Source organism: Accipiter gentilis, chromosome 22 (genome assembly GCF_929443795.1).
Source record: "Accipiter gentilis chromosome 22, bAccGen1.1, whole genome shotgun sequence".
In the NCBI taxonomy this organism is placed as follows: Eukaryota; Metazoa; Chordata; class Aves; order Accipitriformes; family Accipitridae; genus Astur; species Astur gentilis.
Window position 1 is genome coordinate 6760001 of NC_064901.1, and position 24066 is coordinate 6784066.

At 36.5% G+C, this 24066-nt stretch overlaps 1 protein-coding gene across 2 annotated transcripts in view; it reads right to left on the reverse strand.

The window, feature by feature from the left end:
- The window catches only part of NPAS3 (neuronal PAS domain protein 3), a 622472-nt gene that overhangs the window by 186194 nt on the left and 412212 nt on the right, over positions 1-24066 (reverse strand). For both annotated transcript variants that reach the window (XM_049825779.1, XM_049825780.1), the window contains one exon: positions 3284-3373. In XM_049825779.1, coding sequence (XP_049681736.1) covers positions 3284-3373 — 90 coding nt within the window. The remainder of the gene's footprint in view (positions 1-3283; positions 3374-24066) is intronic.

A 24066-nucleotide genomic window follows, 5' to 3' on the forward strand; every position in this document is an offset into this window, starting at 1 on the left:
TCTAGGTATGTCTGGGTCTTCCAACAAATACTACAGTTCCTGAAACTACTGAATACTGGAAGGTATGTTAGACTATTTCAGCTTGCCCCAAGTATAATCGAGCTATGACAATTTATACAGACTAAGGATATAAATGGGAGATTTTGGCCCATTTCTGTTGCTTTTATTCTCCTTTCTCTCGCTCATTATTTTCAGCTAACTTTGTGTCTTTTCTTCTACTTTGAAATGCATCTCTGCTCTCTGAAACTGTTCTGGTGGCAGTTCCACACTGTGCTCTAAAATCCATGTCTGCCAAACTTAAAATTCTTGGTTAGCATTAGCTGGAAGACAAAATGTTCAAAACATATATATCTATGGGTGTCTACATCCAAGGTACATTCATTGTAATGTCAAAAGAGAATTCATTGTAATTTTTGTTTACTGTTCAAATATACTGTTATTTTTGCCACGAGTAACTTTATTATCATCATTGCCAGGCTACCTCCCAAGATACTGCTTTATCAGATTTCTTTACTATTAGCCCTGCAGCTATCTTAGAACATCAGCATCCATTAGTTTTGTACCACTGACTCCCAATTTTCAGAAAAGAGAAAAACTGGGTTCCATGAAAAACTCTTTTCACCTACTGAGATTCAGTACAATGACTATCTTCCTTTAGCTGAGACATGAGATTTTGCTTTGCAAGTACAAAATATATTGTACATTATTTCCATGCATAGTAGTTAAAAAAGAAAAAAAAACCCAAAACCCAACTAAACAAGGATGAAGTCTCTAAGAAGTCATTTGACTAGAAAGTAAGACTCCAAGTCAGCACTTGAAGATGATTCAAATAAAAACGCTTATAATGTACATCCAGACTTTCTGAAGTGCAAAATTACCTAGAGGTTCTATATAAATATATAGTTGGGGAGTATCAGGGTAGGGACCTATCAATGTTTACCTGCAGTGCAAGAAATGCAACACCACATGTATCACATAGCACCATTCCAGAAATTCAGAATTTATGACTATTTTAAGATTGTTGTAGTGCAAACAGTAGCATTTCCATGTATAGTTTGAGAAATGGTTTTATGGATATTGCTAATATTTTTTGTAACAAATAACCTTTGAATAGTGATTTAGTAACAAGTAGCTACAGCATTCCTTTGGTCATTATTAAGAGACCTAGCTATATAATATTATACCAAAAGAACAATATATCAAAAATATAAATACAGTAGGTCTGAGAAATACAAAATGTCTCCATAAAGACAGAAGAGAAGAACAGCAAAAAACACAGATATTTTAGTAGATCTCAGTAGATTTCATCTATTATTGTATTAAAATCCACAGTCCGGGTTCTGAATTTTTGGTAGTTTTTCCAACAATACTTTCAGTGGTGAACACAAGGAAGCATTTGTCCTGATATATCAAACACCCTAACATGCAGACAATTGCTTTATTTATCTGAACCCTTGCCTGAAATGTATATGGGGATCCAGATGAAGTGTGAAGTCTTAACAACATGATGTAAGTTCAGAGTAAGGAAATATTTACCAGCTCCTATAGTTAAAAAGACAGTGGCAGAAAATGTTTTTAACAAGAGACTAGCATAGGGTTAAAGCCAAATTTTTCTTGAACAGATGATATTTCAGATGGCCACACTATTCCAGATGCATCAATTTCCTTGAAAATCCAATCCATATATGTGCATATGCTGTGCTGGCAGGAGGACTGACTGAAATGGCCAAAACCCAAGAGCTAATATTCTTTTGGCCAGAATAATGCAATTATTATTTTCCTAGCTATCAGTCTAAGCATACAGAGCCATCTGTTATGCAAAGCAAACATACACATCTCAATTACAGAAAATGCAGTTGCCTTGACAGAATTTGGATTACACCACTAACCAGGGCTGTAAAATTTGTTTTAAGCTAGTGTATAATGGATGCCTTTCAGGAGTTTCCTAATTAGCATTTACCTGCTTAAACTAATTATCCATCCTTCTTCTTTACTGGCTTATTAAACTTCGTTGGATACTATGCATAAAACAGATTAATATGAGCATAAGACAATAATAAACATTAAAGTTCTGATTCTTTACTGTATTAGCAACATGGTGGCGCACCAATTTCAAAATTTGAGATTCTTGATACTAACTCCCAAACAGATTAAGGCAGGGATTAAAGTCTATTACAAAACGAGGGACTTTAATGAGAGACAAGAATACTGATATGAGTTAGAAACAGCTCTGTTTCCATTTCTATCATTTGGTTTGCTAAAGCCAGCACAAAATAACAATTACTGAACTTATTACAGCCAATTGCTTGCATGTTCTTTGAGAATTTAATGAACCTCTATTCAGATTCTCACCGGATAATATTTAAAATTAGTCTTTTTTATGCACTAAATGTTAAAATTTCCCATTTCATTGTTGTTGGGGTACAGCAAAACTGACAGTTGCCAGTGTTAATAGTTGTCTCCTCATAGTAGTATGGGTCCCAATTTAAAGGAGCTGAAGTAAATATTATCTCAGTTTTTCTTTTTCTCCTCAGGGTGACTGCAATAGAAGTAGATTATCCTACTCTGAAAATCATCATGCAAAATCTTTCTGTTGCATTTCTAAGTACATGCAGAAAGAAGCTATCCTTCCTAAATATTTCTGAATGCTCCAGGATTAGGAATAAGCATCAACAAGCAACTTTCCCCCCACTTTTGTCCTACCTTTTAATCTTTGAAAAACAGTTGTCAGCAATTAAATGAAAAAAACCCCAAACTATTGTATTTTATAAATTTGTCTTTTCATATTAGTGAGCATTTGTGAGTGCGGCAAAATGTGTCCTTGTTGGAACCCTCCCTGCAAGACATTTTAATGGTCTCTTTCAGCATTTCTTGACTCCAAATGACTCCCTGTCATCGTGTCAGCTCCCTGGATAATGCAGGGTACTCCATAAACATCCAGTAATAGGACACAAGGGAAGTACTATTAGTGTGTCCCTTTCCTATCAGGTACAGAGGTTTAAAGTTCAAAACAACTGAGAAAAGAAACTTCATTTGTTCTCAATAAATTAATAATGATCCTTCAAGGCAAAAAGTTTTCAGGTACAAGTTTGTCTTATCTCAACGTCCAATACTGGTAGATACGTTTTTCAATTACGTCTCAGGATGAACCAGATGCAACTTTAAATAACTAATTCAATAATCCACACAAAATACAGAAACCAAATTATTATTTCTTTAAGAATGATAAACATAAGAACGCATCATACACAATTATGTGCTAGAATCAAAAGCATGTACTTACTTGGGACAGGCCTAAATAGATGGAGACAGTTTCTGAAATGTACAAAAATTTTCCTTCTTGATTTAGTGCAAATACAAATCCATCCAGGGACTACAGAGTAAGGGGGGGAAAAAAAAAAAGTGAATAGATTAATAAAAATCTAAATTCCAGATAGAAATAGATTCAAACAAAGGCATCACAGAACAAATTGAGGAAAATGTTCTGATTTCTATGAGAGTGTTTTTAATCTGAATCCTCAAGACAATTTCTTTATATTCTGTCTACATATTAACAAACAGCATATGAGTATATTCCAAAGTTCAAGGACTTATTGTCATGCTTACATCTGTCATACACTGTATAAAATTTATCTCATTTTAATGACAGAAGAAATACAGAAAAATAAAATATTGTTCAATTTTTTACAGGAAGAAATAAATAAGGAAAACAAGTAACCTTCCAATCAAATGCAATGTAAGAAGACCTTCCCCCCCCCCCCACCATCCCCCAGAATCAAAGCTGAGAATTTCTACTTCCAAAAACTGAAGAAGAGAAAATAAAATCCCACTATCACTCAAACCACTATGGACCTCAATAATTTGTTAATTAATTGAGGATTACGCGCGCACACACACACGCGCGCATGCACATACACACACACCCCATTTTCCTTTTGTGAGACAACAAACAAAGCCAATCAGCAGATTACTGTCAAATATGTTTACAGCTTAGGTCTATAGAAATGTTATGAATTTCATCCCTTTGGTGTAAAACTCTAGATCAGATTTTACTTTGACAGGTTCAAGTTTCCACTGCAAAAATCAAAAATCAAAATATGACTACACAGATTAATGTATACCTTTTGAAACATGAGTGCAGTTAATAAACAAAGGACTATATTCTAAACTGACACACGGAGTAAATCACTGCACATGAAGACAGAAGTATATCTCTAGGAATAAGAGCAAATATTCACTAGGAAGAAACTGTCTTTCATACATTATATTTGCCTTTACTTTTATGCTTTTAATGAGGCTGATTATTGGCAAACAACCATTCACTATTGCAAAAGTAAAATCACAAAATTCCAGGAATTAGAAATGCTGAAACAACTCAGAAAATCAGAAACACTCCAAATGTTGGGATGAACAAGAAACAGTCCCACAAAGTCCCATCTCAAATATCCCCTTGGGATAAAGGTGTGTGTAAAGTAAGAATGTAACTGTAGCATTTGAGAGATTAACCTGGTTTTGGATGAAAAATAAGAGATGCAAACAAATTTGATGGAGATATATGATGACAAAGTCATGTAATCACTTCATTCCTTTTCAAATACAGAACAGTGATTTCTGAGGGGTTTTAATTTTTTTTTTATTCTGCTTCTTGATTAACTTTTAACACGCTCCTGGTCAGAAGCTGTCTTTGGCAAGTGTTCACCCCTCTCTGATGTAGTAGGTGGTGGAATTAGTTCAAAAATCTGTGTTTTCTAAAAAGAATAAACCACATATTGGAAAACAAACCCTCACTAAAGACACTGCATTAAAGAAAGACTCTAATTTATATTTATGAATTAATAAAAATGTAAATCTGCATAGATTTCCTTCATGTAAAAACATTTATATTATGCAAGCCATTTATGGCCTCTTATAAATCATCATAATTTCTTTTGAAATGATTAACATCAGTTCCTTGAATTTTAACATCAATAACAGGTGGAAAATATCGAACAGTGAAATTCAAACTTAGATCCATACAAGGACAATAAAAACCTTTACACATTTGATCTCCCCCACTATGTATCATTTCTTTTGCTACTATCCACTTTCCCCATCACAGAAAGATCAGAAGAGTAAACCTTTAAAGGTCTTGGTTTAAGTTTTCCTGATGCTCTGTCCCATGTTCCTTTGAGGAAATTGGTTTAATCCTCTGTTAGAAATAAAACTGGGAACCGTCACCCTGATTGCCTGGCCATACATATATGTTCTTGCTAGAATGCCATTCTCCGCAAGCAACAGTAAATTGCCATACTGAATCAGACTAATGGCCTATCTGATGTGGTCAGTTTTCCTGGGTCTGACAGCGTGTACCTAGATGCTTCAGAACAGTGTTTGAAATATCCATAATGGTTATGTAGGTAATGACAAGCCTACTAGAAGTTTCTTTCTAAGCTAAGGTTGTTACTAGTTGGCATGACCATGATATCTGATATTCCTTATAATTACTTTTTATAACTGCTGTGCTCAAGACTTTTTTTTTTTTTTTTTTTTTAAATCCTGTTATGTTCTTGGCTCAATGATACCTTCAGGAAAGAAGTTTCACAGGTTATTTGTGTATATCTTATAAAATCAACTTTCCTTTTCTCAGTTTATAACATATCCAGGCTTTTAGTGTGGTCCCCTTGCTCTTTTAGTCAAGAGAGTTACATACAGTTGGAGCACATTTGTGATCTGGTCTGTTTAGTACACTGCATTAGTGTGTAATTATCTGGCATATCTGGATAGAGTTTTGTAAGAACAATAAAAAATAATTCTCTGAGTCACTGATGGCTTTCCTGCTTCTTTTCTATGCATCATCTTACTCAGGAATTCAGTCTTCTTAGTGAAAGAAAAGTTTGAAGAAAGCTTTTATTTCTGCTTAATCAGTACTGTTTTCCTCAGTGTTGTTTTGGAATTGGCTGAAACCAGTTTTGCTGGAAAAATATAAATAAATAAAACTATCTCTGGTCGACACAACTGTAGAAAGAAATTTCAACCTTCATGGCTAAAGTTTGGAAAGTCATCAGCAGCTGGGAAGGAAGAGTGTTAAAGTGAGAAGTGTTAGACATTTTAAGGACTTGCTACTTTTTCAATGCCATTGACTCTGATCCTCTCCTTGCAGTTAAATAGTTTTAATTCTTTACCCTTTTCTTCGCTTGCTTTCTGGAAGACCATTCCTTACTTTTGCCTCCTAGTTTTACAGGGGAGGTACTAAGGAGGCACCGCCGATGGACTGGCAGGGCCAATGCAGCATACCCACAACTACTTTGGCTTCTTGCATGATTAGTCACTTCCCCTGCCATAAAATTAGTTCATTATGCCAACCGAGACTACTAAGTCGTGGTCAGTCCTTCTCCATTTCCTTTCCCACCTCGCTGAAGTTATGCTTGGGTACAAATAGTGACTGAATCCAGCACTTTGGTCAATAGAGCAAAATCAGACAGTGTATTTAATTGTATTTTGAAAAAGCCACTGATTAACAGCTAATGGAACAACTAATTACTTCCATGCCCAAAATACAAAGACATTAGAACAAAGGCGCCAGGTACTAAGCTCAAGTCCTAATAGCTAAGAAAAATGACAATAAAAATAGTGGGAGAAATAGCCACCTTGCAATGCAAGGCAGTTCCTCCCACCAGGATGAAAGGGCTGAGATGGACCACTTTTGTGACAATGTTGTTGTTTCTTATACAGGTCAAATAGTAGTTCTGAAGGACTGTCTCATTCGTTATTCATAGGTATTATTTATGAATATTTATTATTTAAGTAATGCGTGTTGAAATTTTTCAATTTTTCATAAAGCGTATGTCCTCTGTGCATGCCAAGAGAGCAGCAGAGAGGGTAGCAGACAACATAACAGAGGTTATGGTATATACTGAAGAAGAGTATGTGATACCATTGTACACTACCTATTTACAAACAATTTTGTTTTAATGAGAAATCTCTGGAAGTGTTATTCATGTTACCTATACATAACTAAGGACACAATAAATGTGAGAAGGGTACTGGATTTAGTCAGCTTTCAAATCTCTCTTTTAAAATGAGCGCGCAGTGTAATTTCCAGCCAGAATTTCTGAACAGTTTCACTGTAGTTCAAAGGCAGATAGGATTTGTGTTTCAGAGTTCCACAGTTACCATCGACTATAATATAGAAATAGGTCCTGCAAAGGTAACTGCTTTTTCATAACACATCCTATTTTCATTGAAGCAGAGGCCATGAATATAGAGGTAGAGTGTCTTCTGTTAGCAAAATATTCTTGAGTTAATTTCTTTTTTATTTTTATAAATGAAGTTCACTGTCATAAACTCCATCCTATCCCATCTAGTGCGGCTGCTGAAGAAGGGTCACGGTGACCCCAAATGCCAATTTTGAGCACAATCCAATTTAAGGAAGACTGGCAACTTCTTGTTTAAACCTACACTTAACTGGTTTTATGCAAAATATGATTAAAGTTGAAGTTCCCTAGTACTTTTGATTTCAGAAAACCATTATGTATTATGCTGTTTCAATCACCACAGGCTACTTTTTAATTTATTTTTTTTTTAACTGCCCCACTGTTTTCAACAGGCGCCAATTAAGATTCTGGGGTCAAAGGGTTAATTACATCTTCTTACCCACTATGTAGAATTTTCTGATTATTAACCAAGGTTGGATTAAGATGAAAAAGAACAGACACAAAAGTTAATGCTTGCCCCTCCTTGAGAAGATTTATCATAATACCATGCTGAAATCTATATGCTTTCTTCAAAGCTGTTAGAGAATGAAATCTTAGAGGAAACACTAAAATAAATGCTTTAAAGACATGCAAGTATCTGATTTACTGAGCCAGTTTTCTTATTCCTGAAAACTGTTCTAAACTAGCCAGTCAGGACTGATACAAGATTTCCTTTGTCACATACCAGCAAGTCAATGTGGTAGACGTGAAGGAAGTGAGACTCAGATGTAAAAGTCACTAGATACAGCACCTCTGAATAATAATGCCAATAATGATAATTTATATCCTCTGACATCAGATTAATCTGAAAATGTAAAGCACAGGTTTTTAACCCAAAATACTAAGTGCATTTTACAGTATTTGTAGAATAGTGAGGTTATTTCCTCTCAGGATATGAAATCCACTGTACCACTTTGACCGAATATGCACTAATGTATAATGCATCATACTAAATGGATTTATATTTGTCAGAGGAATTTTGTCCCAGCCATTTTTGCATATTCCCACTACAGGCAAATTTAATTCACTGGAGTCTTACTACAGTGTCCTTCTGGAGAATATCCTCATATTTCATACTATCCATGAAGTCCCTAATTCTTTCTAGTGTATTCCAAAGCTGCAAAAACCCCTGTTACCCTGACCTAAACTCCAGTTAGAGTGAAGAATTACCAGTAGGCTAGGTTATTTTAATGACAGATTATTTTAAACTAAGCCTTCACCATCTGTTCCACCCCCTAATTATGAATGCAAAAAGAACATATTTCACAATTACATCAGTAAAAAGTAAGATATAGATGATTTAAATGCATGCATGTGTTCTTTGTCCAATGCAGCATGCATCTGTGATGCTTTTCTCATCATTCAGCCTCTGATCAGGAGATAGGGGCTCACAAAGGGAATACTCCCCCTGATAAAACAGATTAATTGATATACTAAACTTTTTCCTGGCAAACAGATCATCTTAATTAGAAATTTTCACTGTTATGACACAAAGATACTATAACTGGAGCTGAGCATTAATTTGAGGACAAAGCCTGTCACCAGTTAGACACAACTTTCAATAACAGCAAAAATATTTTACTTTTTTTTTAAAAGGGAGGCAGTATTGGATGCAATTGACATTTACAAAAGCAAATAGTCCCTCTCTCATAATAAACATATTATTGCATAATTTATTTATTGTGTTACAGCATGGCTTAAAAAACATGATTTACTAAAGATGACAACAAAAAAGTAAGTTTCATTTCAACATGGCAACCATTCTTGGATGGGGGGTTAAAATGAAATAAAAGGCATAAACGGTAGCTAATAGAAATCTGATTCAAAGCCTCAATGCCCATCTACTGTGCTCTCACTATTAAGATATCAGAGTAATATCCTCCAGCAACACCAACAAATATACAAAAGCATAACTACTTAGGTGGAAAATCTGACCTTGGGCTTTCACAATTAAGTACTACGAGACAACCAGAGTATTATTCCTGGAAACAGGATTTTACGTGGTATGTATTTGATACACATGAATAAAAATGAGCAACTAAAGTTTGATCATCTACTGACTTACAAAAATCTCTAAAAGCTTTATTCCTCCTCTACAGTATTTCTAATCCCTTGCTGAAAACAAAACAAAACAAAAGTCCAAATAAAATAAAAAGGCTTAGGACTTACTGCAGCGTTCCTTGGGCTACAAGCTTTTTATTATTGAGTAAAAATCCCACCATCAAACACATAGTATACCCTGTTTTCAATTCTTAAACCATGGCCATTTTTTGAGTCACAGTCCACCATAACAGTTATATGGCCACAGGACCATAGACTCCTTGTAAATCAATGATGCATATTTGGGAACAAAGCAACATGTATTTTGCACCAAAACAACTACAGTAAGAAAGATGAGGTAAGAGGGCAAGCTCCAAGTATGTGGTTAGAACGGACTTTGATGCCAGCTTCCTAATTTGTCATCTTTGTGCTCTTTGCTTGTGTGGTCAGGATGCAAATTATGACAACAAGGAAGTGCCAAAAAAGAAATGTGCCAATAATAAGGAGGTCTGCTTTATAGCTCAAAGCCAAGAAAGGAAGGAGGAAGAGTAAACTTGACTGATTCCCTTGATGCATCTTTTGCCAGTTTTACAGAATAAGTATGTTTATGTAACCAAAGCAGCAAAAACTTGCAGGGGCAGATTTACTACTTGATTAGAAAAAGCAGATTTTGTTCCAGATCAGAACCATTGCAAAAGTGGAGAGTGTAGAGGAGAAGAGCTTAGAGTCAAGAATAATTTTAAAAGGTGGCAGTTGGGTTCTTAAGGAATACTCCCAGGTTTATTCACTGATAATAGATTGACAAGTATGAGAGATGAGCCTCAGAATCACAGAAAGATTACAAATCTCTAAGCAATGGGACCTCAAGGAAAAAGTCAGAGATTAAGAGTTTGACAGTTTTTTGTATACAAAAGCAATAAATGACTTTTAGGGATCTCTGCCTTGTAGATAGCAATTTTTTTTCTTTTTTTTTTTTTTTCTAGAAGGCCATTCTCTATTGCTGCAAAATCCCAAACCATCCTGACTGCATAGAGGGAACTGCACCAAGAAACCTATTAGACTTGCTGAAAAGTTGGCATCACAGCAGGGGGGAGGGGAGGAAATCCTTGGGTTATACTGCAATGCTATTAGGAGAGAGAAATAGTGAGCCTTACTAATGTGAAAAAAAAAAATAATCCAGGACAGGCAGCTTGCACTTATTCTGCACCCAGTTTATGACAGGGTAATTATTTTTTTTTTCTGCACATCCCTTCATATAACATGCAGACAACTGTATCAATGCCAAAATACAGATAAGAACAACAAAATTGAGTCACATGATATAAACCAGATGATCTTTCATTATTGCTGTGAAATTTTTCGGTCAAGTCCTTGCACTGTTTTGCTATATCCTCTATATCTCTGCTCATTATTATGCTTCTGTTGGATTAACTGATCTAAATTGCTGGGCTGAACTGCTGAAATTCTTCATGCAGGTTTTCACATAGAAGACACACTGATGTGCATTGAGGGAATTAAAACTATTTGTTAGAAGTGGTCTGATGCTTTACCCAGTACAGAGTCAGCTCCGCTGAAGTCAGCTGGTTGCACAGGTTATTTTAACTTAGGCTTCCATGTCATTAAAATTTTAACTGTCTGATGACCTGCTACAACTCAAAGCTCTTGGTCTGTTCTTCAATGACAGTGAGGAGGCAACCTCTCTTGAGTAAAATATTTTACAAGGTGAGTAGTAACCACTAGTAAGAGATAGGAAGTATGAGTTTACTTTCTTTGCTTCTTTTGGTACAAGTGGAAAATGGTAAGTGATACATTAATCTATTACATGACAATCAGACAATTTTATAGTAGTTTTACTGCAAGAAGACGTTCAGTAAACTCTGCATTCCCTGTGTCCGTATCAGTTGTTTCCAGTCTGTGGTCTTCCATCTGACTGATGTCAACTGAACTATTCAAACTGAAAACCGAACTATTCAACAGTCTGGACAATCTGAACTATCCATTCTGAACAACTTCACCCTGAACTGTTTGAGGGGCTGTGAAAGGTAACTGAGAAAAGTAAGCTTACTGTCTATAGACTTAAATTCACCACAGTATTTAACCCCGCAATGGAAAATTTTTGGGATCCACTGGTACACACACCCACCCACCAAAAAAAAGGTTAAAAACTGCTGTTCTCATTGACAAATGCTACTTTTCAATGTTGATTCTTTTGCATAAATGATTCATTGCTAGAACAACACACTGATTTACATTAGTACATGCTATACTAACCACTGCTGAAAATCTCCGAAGTTGAAGTCTTACTAGGCAGAATATTTATACGCTGTCTTTGTTATTCTCTTTTCTGAGAGGAGGGCTACACGTATTAGTGTAAAGAAAAAGGGAGAAAAAGGACTCCTGAGGGAGGGATTCGACACTGTTGCACTTAATTAAAATTCAGTTTTGTGGGAGTTGTGTATTAAAGCACTGACCTTTCATCTTTATGATGCCAATTCCTGATGAGCTCCTACCCTTCAATTATATAGGATTCCTAGTGTTGGTTCCAGGCTGCTTGGACAGCAAGGTTGTGATGCCAATAACTGCATGCCATCTAATACAATCAACTATATCTATTTAGGATAAGACTTATCATACAGAGATTACATTATATATCTCTTACCCTGAGAATGTGATTGCTTTAGGTCAGGATTAAGCGTACACCCGACTGTGGACTGGCTTTGCTTTGGATACACAGGGTTTGAATATCGAGTAGTTTCTGCCCTTCGGTGGTACAAATATTCCAATCACACATGCATTTGTGCACTGAGTGGTGCTGCCCTGAGTAAAGGACTTGACACTGTATGCACCTGTGTAACATTTACTACCATAAGTGCCAAAACTGAAAGAGTAAGGTGACCCAGTAGCAGGAGCTATGATAAATAGCGAGAGTTGGCAGAATGAGGGCTGAGTCCTGCACCTCAGACCACATGGCAAGAGTCTGTGGGAAACTGCTCTGACTGGAACACTGTGCAGGTAGAAGCACCTATACAAGCACAACTGATTGTGGGAGCAATAAGTATTGCTGTAAATATTACTTGCCAAAGCTGCAAGTTTAAAGCCCTTTTGTGTTATGTATGAATATTTCAGTTTATGTAAGCTCCATTCAAATTGATCTTATATTCATTGTATGTCTGCATGTTTGGTTAGTTTTTCTTTCAATCTACATAATCTGACACTATGGGAAAGTAAACAGATAAAAGTATCTAAATATCTGTTGTCCAGAAAAACTAGGTGAAAAAATTATAGGGAGGAATTTGTGGTATAGAGTTAACTGCACTCTTAAAATAACACCTGCATTCAGTAGGTACTCAGATGCTCTGGTGATTGATCCTGACAATTGGCTTGCTGGAATTAGACCTCTAGCCCAGAACTAAGTACATGTGTTCTCACCTGCATCACACAATTTCATACATATGAAGCAGAGAGGCTGTGCTCAGGGAAAAACAGGATGAGGGGCTTACGTTTAACATATTTAATCTGTTAAATGGCAATACAGACCACCAAAATAGATTTGAATGAGAAATTGAGTTGAGTTCTTTGCCTAGCATATCATTCTGATTTATACTCTTGAAAGAAGAACACGTTGAGAATACTTTATAGACAATGGAATATAGAGATAATAAGAACACGGAACATCAGGAACAAATCTAAAGTCCATTCAATCCAGTGCTGTTTCTAACTGTAACTCTTAGCAGATACATGGAAAAAAAATAAAACTCTGTTTTCTTATCTTCAGCCTCTTATCCCATGTTAAAATGCAAAGAAGACAGAACCTGGTCCTAGTAACTGAGAGTTCCTCCAGCTGTCATTAATCCTTGTACTAATGCAGGAGATCCATTTGCTATACCAATTCTTTCTCCACCTATGGGATTGTGTAGCAGTTCCACAGATGTCCACTCTGAAGTCTTCTAGGATCCATATTACAGCTGGACTAAATTAAAGCAGCCATTCGCTTTTCCAGTAAAGACAGGTACATAGAAGCCTCAAGAACTGTTACTGCCACTTGACTCCTTAGTCCTGTGACCCTTGAACCAAGAACAATCTGGACTGGCATGAATCAGAACCTGCTAGTTACTAAAAGTTAGGTTTATAGAGGCATGAAACAACAACAAAAAAGCCCACAAAACTGTAACCCTTCGAGGTCTGGATTGTGAAGTGGTTCTTCCAGTGCAGTAGTTTCCTCTACTCTGTGTGTCTTTGTCTGTCCTACTAACAACATCCCAATCCATGGCTAGCTTTTGCTAGATTTGACAGCGGGCAGAGGTCTCAGAGAAATTCCTACAGGTTTAGTGAAAACAGACTGATAATGGAGACGAGACCCTCTGAGAGTCTTTGCAGCAGCAAAAGCTGGACTATGAGTTCCCATAGTTTTAGACATCACAAAGCAGAGACCTTTCAAATGCCCTGAGCACTGAAATAGCTTCAGCCAGGTTGCACTGTCTCAGACGCAAAAGTCAACAGAAGACAAGATGGAAATCCACAGAAAACTATGCTCTGCTATTCAAGTACCAATAGAAGATTTGGTTTCCATTCACTCATCTGGGCAGTTAAGAGCAGGGAACGCAGGAGTACTACGAATATGTGGCACTAACAGAAAAAAACCCCACAATTAACTTCCTGAAACAAGTTAGAGACTTCATTAAGAATAGAAATATTTCAAAATCTTCCCCTGAAGTAATTATCCACTACATCTGCATTCTACACAGTAAAGTTGGTATCCCTATGCTGAGTTGCAGTACTTCTTTCAAGGGTTTTGAGGTTACAGTGCTTCACTCCAGAAGTACATTTCACACAAAAGTGGGAAATGCACATTTATGTGAAAATCAATTATCCTGATGGAATCGGAGGTCTGGTCCTGAATGATTTCAGGAAATCAGCTCAGTTTGCCACTACGAAACACCACTGCTATGTTGACCTTCCACTTCTGTTTCACAGCTGGAATGGGAGACCAGCTGAGAAGACAGTGTGTAGCTCTGCCATCAACAGGACTCTAATCTCACCCTAGCCTGTGAGGAAATACTGTGCTTCTCCCTCCCTCCCTTGCTTCCTTCCTTTTTTTTTTTTTTTTTTTTTTTTTTTTTTTTTCTGAGCTCACCTCTAATGCCTGTGTAGGTAAAGATAAGTATGGATTTTGCTGTTTACTAGCTCATTGCATAAATTCAAGCATATCAACAGCACAGAGCAGCTCTTTCAGTGAAAAAGGTTTATATTCTTTTTTAAATACAAGCTAATATATTATAGTGGCACCTCTGACTGCTGTGATAATTAAGGGTCTGTTTGTATTTCCATAATAAAAATCCTATTTTCTAGGGTGGGGAGGGGTGAGTGGGTTATGATTTGTCCATACAGCACCAGCAGAAGCTGGAAACACAAGGTTTCAATGAAGAGTATCTTTTTCTTCTTTTAAAGACAGTTTCACACTAACCATGTGAAAATGTTCCTCTGTATTCTTACCACAGGGTTTTACTGCGTAGTCACACTATCATGATATGCCCTTAAGGAGTCCCCTGGAGCAGCTGCAGCATAAAGTATCAATAACCTGCTCATCAAAGGGTGCTCAAGATTTCCTTGACACTGCAGAGTACAGTAGCTGTCGGTTGTGCCAATAATCCACACACCACATTATCTAAAGAGCCCCAAATAAGTCTTGACACCACCAACCCTAATGCTATTTATTGCACATGTCAACAATCTATATGTTGTATCCCGTGTCCCAAGTAGGAACTGACATGATTGCTCTGCACTGTTACTATCCGTTTCACTCCAATTTGTAACAGACCTGAAGGTTAAAGTCTCTCCCTAAGATGACTGTGGTAAAGCTGCCTTCATCAATGGAACTGATGAAAGAAAACTCCTCCTCTTGCCAAATGTTAGCACCATTTTCTTGTAATTCAGAACCACCCAGAGAAAACCAAGGAAATGCTTCTAATTTCTTTCTACTATGATGCTTTAAACACACAGTGTGAGTGTAGCATCCTTGCTTTTCCTGCTTCCATTGTGAAATTTTTCTTCTTTCTGCTCCATTAAAAAGTCACATATATCTGCAATTGTCTCCTGCCTTGAGCAATGTCTTCTTCTAGACCCTAAGCAATACCTTACATGTTTGCTCGGTTGTCTAAATTGCAGGCAGTTGTCGTCAGTTATCTGGGCATCTTTATTGTGTAGTTCTGAATTCCTGCTCCTGCTAGCTGGAGGTCCTGTAATGTTGCATTTTGACAATGTCTCTTCTCCCTGATGCAGGGTACTTTCAAGTCTTACTCGTGGCGCATCAATGAAAGAACTTCTAGTGCAAGTTTAACTTCAACCTTTTTGTAAAAAAATAAAATACAAACCAGAATTTCCTCAAACATAATTTTATTTGTCCCAGTAGCTTCTTTTTTCCCCCATCTTTTTCCCTTTCCTTAAATCACTGGAAAACTACCTTGAGCCAGAATCAAATAGAATTACAGAATCATAGAATGGTTAGGGTTGGAAGGGACCTTTAAAGGTCACCTAGTCCAACCCCCCTGTGGTGAGCAGGGACATCTTCAACTAGACCAGGTTGCTCAGAGCCCCGTCCAACCTGACCTTGAATGTTTCCAGGGATGGGGCATCTGCCACCTCTCCGGGCAACCTGCTCCAGTGTTTCACCACCCTCATTGTAAAAAATTTCTTCCTCGTATCTAGTCTGAATCTACCCTTTTTCAGTTTAAAACCATTAACCCTTGTCCTATCAAACAGGCAACTAGATGCTGACAGTGCTTTTTATGCTGCTGTGTGAATGTCTTTCCTGTTCAGATTCTGTTCTGTTACCATGCCCAAATGAACATGCTGCCTGACACACAACACAGAAAGCAGTATAGATAGACTTCTGCATGTAGATTTGCCATTTTAATTGGCAGCAACTCTTCCAACTTAAAATAAATAAATTTAAGTGGTCATGCTTTAACGAGTTCCGACATTTATCTGAATTTCTTCAATCTGTTTTCAGTCACTATAGTGAAAAAGAAATGGTGTTTTATCAGTCCTTCCCTGATTCTGGTTTGAAACCAGATGGGAAAGAGCAGGAGCACACACACACAAGATAACTGCAACAGAAATATAACCAAATGTTTTCTACATCTGAGAAGACTGTTTGAGTTCTGACTATGGTTTAAAATCTATAAACAGTATTTTCAGCCTAGTAATATCCTTTGCAGGGCTACAATTCAACTTGCTAGAGGTGATTTCCTATGGTACTTAAGACTAACTGTTTTTATTTCTAAATTACGTTTTTATCAGGGAATAAAATAAACACACCACAGTGCTTACAAATTCAGAATGGGTTTTGACCCTAAAAGATGTACATTCATGGTGTATGAAACTTTAAAGCATCCTTGTTTGAAACTGTAATATATCTTGCCACATATTTCTAGCTAAACATTGTTAGAATAAAATTCTCCCTCCCAAGCTTCCTGTGCCATTTCCCAATCCTGCAATGAAGTTACTATGCCACCCACTGATATCACAAACTGGTATGAAAATTATTTATGAAAAATCATACAATACAACAAATGTAGAGCTAGAATTTTCAATTAGGAATGCACCAGAAAAGGAAAAAAAAAATCTGAAAAAACAGTTTTGGAAAGTAAATAGAATGTATGTACACACTACAGCTATTTGAATTTACTGTCCCAAATTTAAATATCAAATTCTGCCTACAGCTGACTCCTAAAGCTCTTACTGATGACAAAACTATCTCCTTCTGAGGAATCTCACACTTTTGAAATCAAAACTTAATTCAGTGCAGAATCAGTGTTTCCTAAACCCCTCTCTAATAGTAATCTGAAACCAAACCAAACCTAAAATCTTGATAACTGATACATTTCCTATTGCCTTTATTCCAAATAAAAGAGGCTTCAGATACCTTTGCGATATGTTCATTAAGATGTGCAGATAGATCTATACATAGACTACAGGACTCAAAGCTAAAATAGATTAGATAAAAACACAGAGTACAGGTTAAAATTACTGTGGATGGCAGATCCATTGCACACAGATTGGAAACCATTCCCAGAATCTGTGAAGGTAAACTGAAAGATTTTTTTATTGCTAAGAAAGAGAGAAATTTAAGCTGTATAAACATTGTAAAAGTAATGATTTGATTCAGAAAGCTACAGACAAGAATTTAAATGCACAGAACAAAAAGAAATCCCAGAATTTACTCTGAAACTTTATCATGAACAGGGAATTTCCAGAGACTAACTACTGATACGTGCTACAACAGGCATGCTGGATTTGGATCAAATCCGTACAAATCTATCAATATTTTGTGGTTCACGTACAAACTTATACTACTGTCTCTGACCTACAATAATTATAGTCTACACATTGCAAGTAGTAATATTTAAAAAATCATAATTATCTAACTTCTTAAAAGCTCTTTCCTATTACACACTAAAATGTTATGCTTCTCGTACAAATGATATCACACTATAAACTGCTCTTGCAAATATTACAGCTTTAAATAGCATTTACTATTTGTAAATGCTTGTTGAACACAGCAGGTGGCAAAATGATTTAGCATCATGAACAAATACATATGGTTGCTTGAGCCCAAATTTTAGAGTAGGTAAACGTATTTTCTGGTCCTACGTTTAATGGACTAGAAACGAGCAAAAAGGCAGCTAAACCATTGTACATATTCTGGCAACTCACTGCTTCAGGTGAACTTTCTCATATAAAGTACTGTGCTTAAAACAACATAAAAGCAAATCACAGGTCTCACATATTCAATGAATGGCTCATCTGCATTATTTCCTCTTACAGTTTTAAAGTAGGATTGTGCACTATGGAAAAAAAATGCAAAGGTAAAAGCAAGAGCACAGTGTTATGTAGTCTAAAATCAATAGACAGAGAGAGGACATTAACCAAGAGGCTAATAAAAAGATGCTGCCCTAGACAGTAATATAAAGAGCCCTGATATATTTTTCTCTTCAAAAATGCTATTCCTTATGCCAATTTTCCCTTAACACTGCAGTAGTTTCTCTGTGTATATACACGTCATCTTACTTTTTTGCCTTGTTCCAATTTTATGTTTGCATTTTATTTTCTCATTTCCTTCCTGCTACTCCCCTGTTTCTCTTTACTAGCTTGATGTTTACACAGACCTTTACTAGAATTGCAGGGTTTGGAGAGATCCCATTTTTTTTCTTTGTTGTAATGCCCACATTTTTCTCCCAGAGAAAAGATAAGTTTACCCAGAAAATAAAAAGCTAATACAACCTTTTGCTCATCAACAAAGTATGTCTTGTTGTAGCCAGGAATAAGTTAATAAAGCAGGGAAAAAGCTTAGTGGCTTAAAGAAAAAAACCCACCACCTCCTTGGGGTTATGAACGAACAATGTTGTTTTTTCTTCCCAGCGTGCAAGGATTTAATTAAGTGATAACAGTCACCTTGGGGTGGCTGCACAAGGCAATAATATCTAGGTGAAGAAAAATGCTGAAGAGAGTTGAGTACAGTCAATTTATCTTCAGAGAAGGCAATAAATGAACAAAGCATAGGTATTTGGCTGATTGTTTTGGAATGTTTCCATTACTGATAAACATCAAAATAAAAGGACAAAGATTTGGTATTTTCAGTATCTGAAATGTATTAAATACAGAAAGAAATGAAGGAATAAATCAGTGTGAGGTCATATCCTAGAGTTCTAATTGCAAATGGTTTGGTAATTATTCAAGCTAAACATAGAACAAGGGAATTTTAATGTTGACACAAAGGATAGAAATACAGCTGAGATGTGTATTTATAGCAAACACAAAACACTGGATGAATTTCACTCTGGAGAAAAAAATTGGTAAGTGTAGATGGAAAGAAGTGATATATATTAGACGAATATATGCAACTTCGTGGCCAGCGACCCAAATTCAAGGATTTAAAAACATGTTTATGGGAGCTCTTCAGGAAACAAGCAGCAAGCTCAATTATCTGTAAGCCTGTATTCTGCCACCCTCATATGCCGAGAAAGAGCAACATGAAGCAGAGAGGAAAGACTACCAGGAAGAAACATTCACCTTTACCACAAAGTTGCTAACAATTTGCTTTACGTTATTTGCAACGTGGGGTTTGAAAGGAATACATGGGCTGTCCTTAGGGAGTTTGATGTGTTCAAAGTGGTCTGAAAGCTATGTACCCATTTTCAGTAACAGTACTTAGTCTTCCAAAACTTAGCACAACTCGGAGTCCAGCTACAATAGTTGTTAGCAAGCCACATGATCAATCAAAGTCTCTGCCAAATGGACACAAATCATGCTTAATATGGTAGATGGGAGAAACAGCACAAACACACCAGTAATCTTGGGAATTCACCACATTCCTCTGTCCCTCTCAAGTTGGAAACTGTCATTTTCCCTTTAATTTTGATACTTTTCCTGAATCTGTCTCCAGCAGTGAGGGACTCGATAGCTATTTCCCTGAGTTTACAACCGGGTTAAATCCTCCTCACCCACACACTTCTGCATGAAGATGATGAAGCCTACAGACAATTGTTTTTTAACTGTGTGGGCTGATATTCTTTCAAAGGAAAGGAACAAGTCAATAATGAATGGCTCACACGGCATCCTGAGAAAAAATATGAAATATGTGTGTGCGTGAGAGTGTGAGAGCAAGCAAGTGTATTTGAGTTTAAAGAGAAATATCAATTTCTGAAAAACATACAACAGTTTGAATTTGAACAAAAATTTAAAACAAATTCCACTAAGTTGCCTCATTACGACTTCGAGTGTATGTCTAGCTACAGTATGTAAATAAACACTGCTTTTCAGGGCCTGCCTTTTCAAGGCCCTGTAAGTAAGACCGACATTAACAATTGGTCCCACTGCAGTTACTTTCCTCCTAAAAGCAATATGCCCTTTAAAAATACTTTAGGAACTACACACAGGCATTCATTTCTCACCCCTAGGAGGCTGAATGTTTGTCACCTGCCTGTAGCTGCTGTTTGGCCTTGGTAATGTGATTCCAGCAAACACTTATCCCAATTACAACTGCAACCTTATTGGTTATCTCCATCAAAACACTAGGGAAGGACTTACATGAAGCCTATCCTTTTCTTTAGGTGAAGACTGGAACACATGACACTAAGACCACTCTTTCATATGGTTCAGTAGCAGACCATCTTTTTTAGGCTGCCAATCCAGCACCTATTCTGAGCTCCAAAGGGAACAAAAAGGGCTGTAAGCTTGGTTTGCCATAGAATTTGGATGAGTGACTACTCAATAGATCTTCAAAAATTTCAGTGCAAAAGTATTGTTTTTAAAACTATTTAAATCTGATCAGTAAGACTGATATTTAAACTTCCATTTTGTCTGAGCTGTAGGGCTGTTGAAAATGAATATAACTAATTGGAATTACTATTCTGAACGGCTTACGTTCTTTGAAGTCCTTTTATTTTGCACAAATTGCCTCTTAGAAGTTCTAAAACTGCTACCTGAAACCACAATATTAGGAGGCACTGGTCACTGCAGTCTGCAGAGTCAGGAAAGGCACATTACCTCAGTTCACATTCAACAGATTTTATTTACAAACCATTAGAAACTTATATTAAAAAAGAAGGAAGATTAAGTCTTGCATAATATGGTGGCCAAAGTTCCCCTTTCCAGTCACCATGGAAGTTCTGCACAGTCACAGAGATGGGACAAACAGGTTTTCAAACTCCAGCAGGCTGAGTAGAGACACAATGTTATTCTTCCAAGTATGATCTAGAGGTGTTTGTAAATTCTGGTCCTAAAATCAGTGCTGTATTGCAATGGCCAGAAAATAATAAGAAAATGTGATTACCTGGGTAGTACTTTTATATACTTTTTAAAGTTCCTTTATGAGTTTTTTGAGGTTATTTTTATTCCTCAAAGAAGAGAAACTGTACTTAAACAGGTACTAGAAACATGTACTAAAATTTGACTTAACAGAATTAAAATTGCTCCACAAATGTCTCCATTTAAGGTATGAGATTAGCTACACAATCAGACTGTAGGTCTTAGAATTAAAATACAATATCCATTTCAAGTGTGAGATTAGACACTCACTATATTATAGAACACATATATGCTCTATATGTTTGGCCATCTTCTCCTTTTTTCCTTTTTATTTTATCCTTTTAATGCTTATTGGAAATGAATGGTATTTTAACAAGTAAAACTCAGATTAGGTTGTTTTCCTGAACTAGCTGTTGGTTCAGCATCTCCTCCACTAACTCAAAATATTCACCTGTTTTGAGGTACTGCAGTGCCAGATCGAGCTCATATCTCTGGGTCCTCCTTGCTACCTTCAGGATACAGAGCACTTCTCATGAATCCAAAGGAGTAAAGCCTTGGAGTGGGCTCCAGAATGTGCTGGAAGAAGATGAATTTGATGGATTTGAGGGATGGAAAGGAGGGGGATTTGAAAGTCTAACAAAAAAACCAAACCGAAACAAAACAAAAAAGTAAATAGAAAGTGAAGAACATATTAGGATGAACAAGTTAAAGCTCTCTTGAAGATACTGAAAACATGATGAAAAATGGGCAAATATAATGACTACAAAGTAAGGAATGGGGAAAAAAGGGGGACGGAAAGACAGATCAACAAGCACTGAAAATAGAACAGAAAGACTGAAAATGTGCGAGAGAAAATAGAGTGAGTTTAAGATGAGAAGGTTGAAGAAAAAGCAGGAGAAAAACACTAAGTTGCACTTCTAATAAATAATTTCATAGAATGAATGTCAGCCTATTGCAGACTACTGTGTGAACATACAGATATGCCATCCAGAAATTATTTGGTGCTCCAAATACTGCCAGAAAAATAACAAATAATATCCTCTCCAGTGCGGCTTACATGGCAAAGGCACAAGTATGGACAAATACCAGTTCATCAATGTCTGAACTGAAAGAGGATGAAGGAGGAGGATTTCTTTTCCTCTGAAGGATTTTTTTCCAACTTTTTACACTACTAACCTATTCCTGCAAGGGATAACTTTTATCCTTTGCTTACAAAGACTGATACTGTCTGTGGAAAATGCTAGATGGCACAAAATGATAAATTTTCCCACAGTATCTTCCTGTAAGAGAATACTCCTGGACATACCTAGAGAACATTTTGCTCTTCCCCTTAGAAATTGCTTCAGACTTTCTGCAGTATTTAAAAAAATATTGCCCAAACCTTTTAGCTGTGTGAATGTGTCCAGAGTTGGCAGTCCAAGGCACAGCCTTGAAAAAGACTTTTGTATGCAAGTCAAGAGAAAAAATTCTTGAAATACTCTGCTCTTACAGTGGTCAGCACTGGACAGCTGTCAGCAGAAAATACGCAGTCATTCAGCATGAAAATCTGCTCTCACAGAACAAACCCTTTCCCCTTACAAAGATCTTAAGAAATACTTCTAGAAGAAGCATTTAGCAGTAATGAAGACGGGAGAAACATGTTGTTGTCGGGTACAACAAGTGCTCTCCCATTTATGTTAATATCAGTCGAAGACATTTGGCACATGACACATATATATCACCAATGTGGAAATTTATTGACAAGTGCCAATGTTAGCTGAAGACATTCAGCTACCATACTAGCTTTCTACATGACCCTTGCTCATTCTTAAGGATGCAATGCCTGAAAAGCCATACGATGCAAAAATGTCAGTGCATCTTGAGTGTACACTGTTATTCAACTCTATAATTGACCAATCAGCCAAACACCTCATGTCTAATTTAGAACTTTTAAAATTTATACCTTTTTTTTTTTTTTTTCTTCCCCTAGAAATCTCACTGTAGTTATAAAGGCCAAAACCCATGTGTCTAAATTTGTCTATACCCACATCTGCCTCTGTGTGGAATCTAAACCTCTGTAGACGTGTCCAGCAGTACAAAATAAATGTCCCAGTGACTGCATTTATATACTTCCTTTTTTCTACCACTCATCCAGTATGTAATATTTATCATTTTTTATTAAAGTGAGCTTTACGCTCCACCTTCATCAGAAACTTAGTGCATACTATCTGTGGAAATTTACCACTACTAAAATCTGGTTTAGTAATAAACATTATTTCAGACTGTTAGCTAGGTATATAAACAGTCCACAGAAATAAATAGATGCAGGATTCCTGGTTTTACTCAGTTATTCCTGTGGATGTCAGGAGTGACAACAATATAATGATATTAGTTAACCAGAGCAAAACTGGTGCAATTTGAAAAGGAATTAGTATTGAGGAGCCCCATCCCCTTCTGACACTGGTGCACAATTTGTTAGCCAACACTTTCCTGGGTAACATATATGACGAGGGCCACATGCTTCCCTAAAATGGATTCAACCTGCTCACCTGGCTTATAATAAGAATGAAATGGGAACAGTAGACATCAATCTCCTAATATAATGAAATAATTTTAATGTGATTTTGGAAGGACATCTGGTCATTGTACCCAAAATGTATATGCTATTGAGTCTCTGGTAACACTAGTGGGAAACTTATGGGACTGTTTTATTCCAGCAATCAGGCTGCATCACTTGCCAGGAAAAAAGCCTCACCTAATGTGCAGAACATGAACTGCAGGGAAGATTTTCTTCTTCCTCATCTTGCTCTGTTGGTGTTGCTAACTGACATAGTATCTTTGTAAGTACGATGATAAAGTAGAAAAATACGAACCAGCATAGCAGGAAATTAATTTTGGAACAGATTACTGTGAAGTATAACATAGACTAAAAGTACATATTTTTAGTAAATTGTTTCTTTACAAAATTTTTTTTTTAAATCTTACCAATTTTACATTCTTTTCATCT